The sequence below is a fragment of the Meleagris gallopavo genome, chromosome 2 (genome assembly GCF_000146605.3).
Source record: "Meleagris gallopavo isolate NT-WF06-2002-E0010 breed Aviagen turkey brand Nicholas breeding stock chromosome 2, Turkey_5.1, whole genome shotgun sequence".
NCBI lineage: Eukaryota > Metazoa > Chordata > Aves > Galliformes > Phasianidae > Meleagris > Meleagris gallopavo.
Window position 1 is genome coordinate 16,247,656 of NC_015012.2, and position 10,397 is coordinate 16,258,052.

At 40.2% G+C, this 10,397-nt stretch overlaps 1 protein-coding gene across 2 annotated transcripts in view; it reads right to left on the reverse strand.

The window, feature by feature from the left end:
- Positions 1 to 7,513, reverse strand: part of EPHX1 (epoxide hydrolase 1) — a 15,478-nt gene extending 7,965 nt beyond the window's left edge. Inside the window, exons 1-3 of one of the 2 annotated variants that reach the window (XM_003203820.4) lie at positions 7,398 to 7,513; positions 4,110 to 4,294; positions 1,983 to 2,163 (exon numbers count right to left, since the gene is read on the reverse strand). In XM_003203820.4, coding sequence (XP_003203868.1) covers positions 1,983 to 2,163; positions 4,110 to 4,289 — 361 coding nt within the window. In that variant the 5' untranslated portion in view covers positions 4,290 to 4,294; positions 7,398 to 7,513. Of the gene's footprint in view, positions 1 to 1,982; positions 2,164 to 4,109; positions 4,295 to 7,118; positions 7,141 to 7,397 lie in introns of those variants that run through there. The other variant, XM_010706661.3, reaches the window with a different exon arrangement.
- Between the last annotated feature and the right edge of the window lie 2,884 nt (positions 7,514 to 10,397).

Consider the following 10,397-nt stretch of genomic DNA (forward strand, 5'->3'; position numbering starts at 1 on the left):
TAATGTGCATGCAAGTACCCTGCACCGCTCTGGATCCATGTTATCCAAGGAGCTTAAAGCACTTTATAATATACAGTTAAGCATGACAACACCTAAATGAGGTTGTTATCTTTCTCTTTTAAAATAAATTGGAAAAATAAGACACAGAAGTGAAGCAATCTACCACTGCTAACACTAACTTAAAAGCAGACGAGACGATTGCATCATCTAGACCAAGAGCCCTTAAATTTTACCCAAATATCCATATATGGCACCAGCTAGGCTTCAGTTAGTCACAGATTTTTCTTCCTCAAAGGCATACAATTGCAACTTGAAGGCAGCAAGAGATAAGGAATCCATCATAAGCAGCAGCTGTTTCTTTGGGGGCATTAATCACTTTCCTTATTTTATCCGTGCCTGACTTCTCATTTCAACATGTCTAGCTTCTTTCTCCAGCCACTGATCTTTTAATGTTAGAGCAAAAGGAATTTTAAAAGCCATCACTATGCATTCTCTGTCTGGAGGCCTGTGATCAAGTCACACTTCTTAACTTTTGATGAACTAACTAACCTGAATCAAGGATTTGAAAAAACATGTTGCTAAGAGTTGAAGAGTTCAACTTCTTGATTCCATTCTACCTTTTATCCAAGCCTTTCAGTATATTTTTGATAAATCAAAATAGAAGATTATGTTTTTGTACCAGCCTGGTCATTGTAAAGCAAGAAGGTAAAAACTGCAGTTCTATTTTTTTCCCACGATCCTTACAATGTACTGGTGGATTTTGCAAAGTGTTGCATTAGGACCTACAGAGTTAACTGCTTTTCTTCAAATCCATTCAGGGCTCTGCTTTCCAGGAAACAATTATTTGCTCTCAGTGGAGCCTGAATACTTCATTTTATAATGTATTTAAGCACATTTCACTTGCATCAACTCACTTCATCCCAGCCTCTCTCACTGGCTGAGAATCCCCCTCCTTTACAATTCTGTGGATTTCTGCATTCTCTGAAAAACATTCAATGGATTACAAAAGCTAAGGATCCAGTATTCGACGTCTGATCTTGTCTTTTCATGGCAATCACTCTTAATGTTCAAATCTCTCTTCTTGTTGCTATACACATGGCATTGTTCTTAACTTCTTTTCCCTTTCTTGTCTCAGGTGGTACTTCTTTTCCCTCCTTTTTTTGGTCACAAATTTATTTTAAATATTACAGTTAACTGCCCCATTTCAAATAATGTGCATTCAGGGGGGCAAGTAAAAATAATATTGCATAATCTCAAGCGTGAATTTTACAGTTGCATAAAACAACTGTCTGCTTTGCCTAAATCCATAGCTGTATCACCACATCACCCAAGTACATCCCTAACTGAAGTATTTAAAACATCCAGTTTGACCAAGCTCCAATAATAACAGACCTTAACTGAATGGCCTCTTTCAAAATGTGTCTGTTTTGAATGAAAAGACAAAGCAGTCACTTGGACCTGGCAACACATCAACTCTAAAGGAAAGACATTCTGCCTTCCAGGGTCTATGAGAGCATGAAATGGTGCAGCAGGGCACGTTGGCCCTGCCAGGCAGGGATAAACATGATCAGCCAGCACACTCAGCTGATGATGCTGCCAGACTGACAGCATCACCGTGACGGCAGCAGCTGGGGAGCTGCATGGAACAAGAGGTAGCATCTGTGGGTATTTTTGCATGATTGCATGCAAATCAGAGAACATTGCTACATCTCAAGATGCAAATCCATTTCCAAATGCTTGTGCTTGGCTCTCTTTAACACCAGTGGACAACCCATCCATGCACAGGGAAATTCTGTTTGTCCTAAGAGGTTTCAGTTACAATGAGGTAGTTTCTCACTTCTGCTGTAACAGTGGCAAGGATCAACGTTATGGCAGCCACAGAGGGAAGGCTCATGCAACATGGCCAAGAGCATTCTTACACTGAGATCCCTGTAAATGAGATTATGCATTACTGTTTATTTTTAAGGAAAAAAGCCAGATACCTTGAATCTTAGTTTTGAAGTGTGGATACTTGTTGAGAACTTCAACTTGTTTCTTCCAGTTGAACTGGTTTTTCCAGTAGGAAACAACCTTCCTGAGACACGCCAAGTTAATCCCATAATGGAAGAAACTGTCCTCCAGTGGCTCAGTGAATCTAGCCTGGTCAAGTCTTCTAAATAAGTCCTACAGGGAAAAGAAAAGAAGGGAGAGATGTTAGAAGCACTTGTGTCTGCTGTCTTATGCTCTACTGTGTACGGTTTCTAATCATTCCCAAGTGGAAGAAGAACAATGTCTGAATAATGTCTCCAGTGATGACTGTGCCTTTCACCCATGCTCCATCACTTTTTTTCACTCCTTGTTCTCCTCCAGATGCACTCTGTTCCTCTTCCAGTTATAGCTGTTCTTAACACCTTCACTTTCTTTAGCAGCACTGGCTAATCTGTCTGCCAAGCTGATAGCCACAGAGGATAGAACCCAAAAAGCAATACTGCATTATGAAGAAGCTTGCTTATGCAATTCACCTCCATATCGTATTATTACTGTTTTTGTGATTTTTTTTTGTGTTTTTTTTTTGCCAGCTGAATACAAGATAAGGCACTTTACAAACCAATTACCAAAAGTATCAAATTAACCTCACAATGTAAGTTGTCTTGCCTTTTCATAGTGAGTTATTCCCGAGACTACCTTTGAGCTCAGTCTCACAGAGAATGCAGTGAATGCTCATTGCTCTCCTTCCCAGTCCAAGCTGCTGGTCTCCTTCACTGTGAAACACTTAGGATTTCACACAGTTAAAGAGTTGGTGAAACTAAACTGGAGTGAATGCTTCCAAATCATGTGAGGTCACTACTGCACTTCACGGTCATGGGGAATGCTGCCAATACTGCAAATTCAGTCCAAAATCACTCAGCAGGGAAGGACAGCCAAGAGCCCCTTCTTCCTGAAGCAGAACCACAGAATAGTTGAGAACTGGAAATCCTACCCTGCTCAGGTCTCTGTGGAGCTTAAACTTAAGCAGCACTTTCCAATAAGGACAACTCACACTCACTAAGACAAGTTAGGTGTATGTGCTGGCTCATGCCCCACACTGAACAGGCAGATATTAGTACATAAGTTTGGTGTTATGTTTTGTTTTTTTTTTGGCAATTAACACATGTACAGAAAATATGGATTTTTAAATGAAGCCTTTAACACATTTTGATGTACAAGTTTTTTTCTCCACACTCAACATTCAGAAAAAAAAAATTGTAACTTAGTATAATTCCTAGCTTACATAAGAATGTATTTGAAAACAGTTTGTTACTAATAGATTATGTTGCAATAGCTATTATAAAACCAAATAATGCATATCACTAAAATCCTAAAGTTATAAATTATGTAGCTTTATGTCTGCAGTATAAAGGGAAGATGTACTGGAAATGAGTGTCCACTGCTATTACTAAGGAAGACAACAAAGTCCTAAAAAATCCAGGCCTAACTGAGAAAATAGTGATCTAGGAACCCATTGTAAATGAATAATATGAGCAGTCCCAGAAGTATCATTTGAATGATTACTCCATAGAGATCTATGAAATTGTGCATTTCCTGACAAGCACTCACAATCAAGGCCTTGTTATCTAGCAAATTCTGCAAAGCACGTATTTACTGTAATTAACACTGTAATACTGTTGACCCAAGTAGATCATAAATTACAGAATTAGCATCCAAGGCAGCTGCAAACATGAGGCACTCAAGAAAATGAGATATAATTATTCTTTTTTTTCTTTCAAAAGCAAAGATATTCTTTGTATTCTGGTCTACACAATCAAGCAGAGGAAGGTGCACAAAGAGGAACACAGCTGAGTAATCTGTAATATGATTTTCATGTTTATTAGGCCTTCCAGAGGAGGCTTATTTACTAGCAATCTTGAGACAGACAGCTGAAAACAAAATAATGTAGCAGAATGTGAAATCTGTCTATCTCTCTCAATCTTCTGAAATACTGGGAAGTCCCTTCCCCCAAACCCCCCCACACTAGTCAGTCATTTTCACAAATACTTCACATTGGTTCAATGTAAAAAATACTTCCAGCAAGGCCTGTATTTATTTGGCCATTTCTGACTTCTTTTTCCCCAGTACAGAGATTCGCTTACACTCAGCTCTTCTTCTGTAGTTTCCACCTTGAATGGCCTAATTGTTGCATCTTCTTCAGTGTCAGGCTTCTGTCCCTTTCCCCACCATCCCTCTTTGAATGGGAGCGTCTCTTCTTTCTTTTTGGAAGCTAAGAAGTAGATGATGATTGCCCCCAGAATCAGGAATATCTCCAGCAGCATAATGCCTGCAAGAGAAGAACAGAACTGATGAGCCCCAACAGGTAACTCAGAGACATGTGATGTACTTGGTTAAGACTGTAAAGGTTTACTCGCTTTCTAAGATAGGATTTGGTCTACATGTTTACAAGATGTTCTGTCAGTCTCAGGATATCAACACTTCTGTAAGATTTCAGAAATAGGATGTTTTAACCTACATAGCTCAACTGGGAAAGAATTAAGCATTTTACATAAATGAAACTTAGTAAAAATAAGAGTTAAAGCAGATCAGGAGAATATACGGCTTGGTAATTAAGCAGTCCTCTGATTAAACACACTTCCTCATTGGCTATTGATTGCTGCTGGACTTCTTCAATAGCAAAGGGAGTGACTGTGGCTGTAACTCAAGTTCAGAGCATCCTAAGTAGAGCATCTCTTCAGTAAAGCTCATATTAAAAAAAAAGAGAAAAAGAAAAAGAAAAAGGAAAAGGAAAAGGAAAAGGAAAAGTGTATGCAGAATGAGAAGCAAGAACACGAGGGCAGCCACCTTTATCTCCCCATCACTCTGGAGGAGGGGAAGTATTTGCATAACCCTTGAAGGGCAAAGAGTGGAAGGGCCTTCCCTTTCTTTCTCCTTCTGAATGTTTTTGAAAAGAAAACAAAAGACCACAGACATGCACTCCAGCTCTAGAACACCCCTCCACAGGCAATAAAGTTCTTTCGAGGTGAAAAACAACCTGATCTTGTGGCAACAGATGCATTACCTGCCTGCAGAGCTGCTGTGCCTTAGTCAAACAGAATATTGTTTAAAAAAAATTAATTTTGAATATATTTGAACTTCTTCATGCTGCAAATAGGAAAAAAAATGGTTACTCATTCTCTTCAACAATTAATATTTTCAAGCATCCCTTTAAGTACAAGAAATGTTTGCTGGGGAACACTGGTGTCATCTTCTTAGTGTATAATTTTAAAGATGTCGTGATTCAAGCACTCATACACTGAGGAACTGATAAAATATTAAGTACTTCAAAACTTCCATAGAGCAGGCATTGTTTAAGGATGGCACTGAGCAGCACACATTATCTCCAGACTTGAGAGGTTTTGTTGGTTTTATTGCTGCTATGTGAAATAATTTGATGCTCTGGAATTGCTCAAATAGTAAACAGAACAGAGCAATCGTATTCCTGGGTCAAAATAAGAAACTGTAGCAAAAGTTACTCAAGTTCACATGTAACAGGGGTAAGGGTGACTTTATCTTGTAAGTGCCTTTATATGACATGTTCACTTAAGTTGAACTTTCTGAAGGTTGACATATAATAAATAAGGCAATTAGATGGATAAAAGCATTGAAAGAAGCACCCAATAAAACGTTTGTAGAGAAGTCAGGCCCTATGCAGATAGGACAGCAAGCTACAAAAATGTATCACTTACACACACAACTGCTACAGCCATGGAAGTGACCTAATATTCCCAAATCCTCAAGAGCCAGATAAATTAGAATGATTGGCACTGGAAGAACTTGATCTATTTGCTTCGTGGGTCCTTCTGTACTATCTGTAATTTGAGAAAGTGCTACTTTTCCCCTGCCACGTACAAGGCAAGTCTCTATGTGATTCCACTATACTTGAACCACGGATTATCCCAGAATTAAAGAGCACAATTACATTTTACTGCGGAACAGAACTCGAGGGGCTTTTAGAAACTTCAAAGCACTTTACACAGAAATAATAACTACCATGGCATTTAGTAGATAGGATTTCTCCTGCTACGTATTCACAGAGAACAGCAATTTCCCCCAAATCATGACACAACTCCTGCCATATCTAGACTACAAAGGTTTGCCAGCAAAGCTATGAAAACACCACATATGAAAGGAAATATCTTGCACTCAAACACTGCGCAATTCGGCTACCATAGCTTGAATAATGTGCAGTACTTACACCTCTGAATGGTGCTATTAAGCCATATCAGTAGAAAGCAGCAAGGGCATAGGTGAAGCAAGAGCTCTAAGAGACCATACTGCTTTCAGACACAGACCAGAGGTTATTGTGATTATTGCTAATAACATTTTTGCTCTGAGGTTGGTTTACTAGCAAATTGTGAGGTGGCTCAGAGCACTTAGCACACTACGACACTGACGGATACAGGATTTATTGATTAATAATTACTCAGCAGGAGAAATAATGGCTCCATTTACAGATGATGTTTCAGTTTATTTTTGTTCTGTTACATAACCCCCCATTAGGTTTTACTGAACATGTTCCCCTCTGCCACAGCATCTCTGTTTACAGATCGATTTGCCCGGAGAGCAGCAATTACAGGTGACTTTTCCCAGCAGATGTGGAAAGAAGAACCACTGAAGGACTTCATGAACTCACAGCACCTCTAACAGAGTCTCTTCACACTGACAACCTAAAAGGGACAAAGCCATGTGTTTCGTCTTCAGCCTGTTGTCCTACCATATTTGGGCACCCCATTTTGGCACTTCATAACACCAGAATCAAGGAAAAAAATGAGGACATTTGTATAAGAAAAGCTTCCTGCTTATGTGGTTTATGGAGCATGATGACAAACTTCAGAATAGCCAAGCAATGCAAGAACTGCTTTGCATTCAACTGATAACATCTCCCGAGTGAGCACAAAACGATACATTAACATTGTAGGAAAAGAAGAGCGGTAGGCAGCAGGTGAAATAAAGCGTCCCACGCAAGAAAGCAAATCAAAGACAGGAAATACACATCCAGGAGAGTTTCTGCTTTGTCTTGATAAGAAATTTAACATTTACATTTTTATTGCCACAGGGAGGTGGCATACAGTAATACCTCTAAAACAACAGGAAGAGGTGATACAAACCCATTCCACAATCTTTTTCTAGATTGTTCGCAGCTGGGAGTTATGCAGTCCCAGCAGGAACCTAAAACCTAAGGAGAGGCCTGCAAACAAGGAAAGAGGTCACCTCCGCAAGAATGGGAGCCCTGCTGTCCCCTTGGGACAGGGCGGCTGGGCATCACACAGGAATGGGACTGCAGGTGACGACAGAGCTGGGGCTATGCCTCCAGCACCACTGAGTGCTATGCAGAGGAACACCCAGCATCTGCGGCAGTGCGGCACGGCTCCCTAGCAGTTACCCACCTGCTTTGCCCTTTGGACAGCAACAACCATCAACAGAAGGCTGGTTTAAGGTTCTGAATGCACCACTCAGAGCTTTTGCTTGCGAGTTAGTTTGCTGCACCTCATACTGGAAGAGTATTTGAGTACCTTTATAACACATTCCCACCTATTCTGCCATCCTATGATAGCCAAGCAGCATGAACTTTTCAGCACTGCACTGAAATCTGATAGGCAGGGAGACTCGAGCCTAGATAAGCATGAAGTAAAAGTATTATGGGACTAAGTTCACTGTTAGCCAATTTGCCTCACCCAGAGAAGGTGTATTTATACAACCACTGCCTGGTCAAAGCTCATCTCATAATTTAAGAATTTAGTATGCAGTATTTTAAGAGGAATGAGCTCACTTTACAAGAACACATATTGAAGCAACATTACTTGCTCTTTCAAATCCATACCCAATGTATTCCTATGTGCTATTTTAACACACGTCTTGTTTATCTCAGTTTTTTTATTTTGCTTCTATGATGTTTGAATAACCCCATTTCCTCCAAAGAGTCAAAAATCCCAAATAAAACAACAACTACAGGTTGCATAAACACACAGTGGCAGAATCTGCCCCAAGCTGTCTGTGCTGCGTGTTACTGTAACCAAATGCCTGAATGGTGGGCATGATTTGGGGGAAAGATCATCTGTTTCTCTGTGTCTGAAGACTGCTAAAGGATTCTTAAATCAGCATGGTTCTGTTAGAAAAATGAAGGCCAAAAGAACTGTTTAAACTTCCATAGTAGCATTTGACAGCTACAACGTTAAGGTTGGCAAACACAAAGGTTCTGTGCAATTTATCCTATCTAGCGATTCCAACAAGAAAAGCAAACAAGAAAAATATAATTTACACACATGAAAAGAAGTGACAGCAGCCTGACACATGGCTCGGGGTGAACGCAGCTGGAAGCTGGGTCTCCCAGATAGGCATCTCTCAAATCCAGCTAAACAAGTGGAGGATATCATGCCAGTAAAAAGTTTTTCAGGCCCTTCATAGCCACTGTCCAGCCAGTTAAATGACACCGTTCAGTGAAATCGACACTAAAGTACATCTTGAGCTTTACTTCAACATTTAATTTCTAATGTGAAAAAAGAAATGATGAATAGCACATTGTTCTATTTTGCCTTCTAGCAATAATGAGCTTAACCACCTCTTTGTATGCCAACATCTGCATTTTACAGATGGGAATGGAAAAATGTGCACATGAACTAAGAGAGTTTGGTATAAACAGATAAGGAAATGAGATTGAGGTAATTGTTCCTCAGATCTTAAACTAAGCTCAGGCTCTATTTTTAGCTTCACCAAATTCTCCAGTGCTAAATATTCAAAGGCTGCCTCCCTCCCTTGCAATGATATTGCCAACACTTTGCCCAGCCTGACCTCCAGGTCAGATGCAGATTCATCCTGCACAGCTGCTGCTATGGCACAGAACATGTCCTGCTGCTTACAGTGGGATTTTACAGAGTAATTCTCTTAAGATTCCTCCATTAAATCAGAGAGATCTTCATTAACTAGCAGCTTTACAAGCTTTTTGTATTAGCGCTGCGAGGAAACTGTTATTAAAACCTTTAATTACTAACACATGCAGAACTGACATGCACGCGGGGGTGCCTAGCAGAGGAAAAAGAGTGCCAGCAGTTAGAAATGTTGTACTCCAAAGTACATCAGAACAAAGGACATGATGATCTTTCACTTAAAAGAAGGTTTAGAGGCGGAAATGACAAATAAAAGACTGACAGGAGATGTTTCTGGCAATCTGTAAGGCAATGAAACGAGGTGCACATTGTAAATTCAATGAGGATCATGACTCCAAGCAGAAAGGGATAGCACGAAAGACAATATGAATGAAAATGTATCAGAGATTTAAAACAAGAATATTTTTCTTAAATAATTGTGACTATGGAAACAGGAAGAGACCAAAACTTGTAATCTCTCTATGAAGACTTTATTCTCAAAGAGAAAAGGAACTTTAGATGATGATGAGAGGAACAGATGGTAGTCATCATTTTCTGTCAAATACTGCAACACCAAAAGGATGTGCCAGTGTAAACATGTAATGAGAACAATTCTTCCTTCTTCATCTCTCCCTTAATAATAACTAAATATTTGAGTTCTCTTTGGATTTGAGGGCTTCATTCAGAAGTGCACTACCTGTACCCACCACATCAGAGCACTTAATGCTGAAAATGAAGTAGCCGAGAGGACTGGTCCTGCAATCATGCTTTAGTTTGGATTCTTAACATAAAGCCACGTAATCTGACGGAAAGATCTACGAGGCAGCAGAGTATGTTTAGTGTGCAGATGTGGTGGGCAGCTAGGACCTACAGAACAAGCTGACAGAGCAATAACTAAGTACCTTCAAGGCAGAAATGAAAATAAAACATCTACTGCATCTACCAACAGAGCAATCCGCACGGAAGCGTTCCAGCAGGCAGAAAGCATTCAGTCAGTAACACTGCTTCAATATCCATAGCGGGTGATAATAACGCTGCTCTAAAACAAAACCAAACTCCAAACAGAATGCAGAGGATGTCCACATCTTTACACCAGCTGCCCACCTGGCTGTGCAGACTGTGACCAACCACTCAAGCAAATGTCATTTCAGAAGCAGAATTTTGTTAACGCTTTACCCTTTACATAGAGGTCCATTTGCACACACAACAGCTCTTTTAATTAAAATAACGTGTTCAGAGGAGGAATCCGGAATTTTTTCAGTAGTAATTTTCAGAAAGAGAAAAAAAAACAAAACGTATTTCAGCCTTAATTACAAGCAGACCGGAGCTCTTCGGAGAGAAAGACTGCACTGCTTTCCAAACGCCTTTTCTTTGGGGACTTGCACACTAATTAGAGCTCCGTTTGCCACGTTTGGAGCAGCACCGCAGCGCTGAACAGAGCGCCCCGACATCCCGCTCCTGCTGCTTCCTTCGCGAGGAGTTCCCTTTTCTCTCGGCTCTTCAACAGGGACGGCCGGCAGCGCG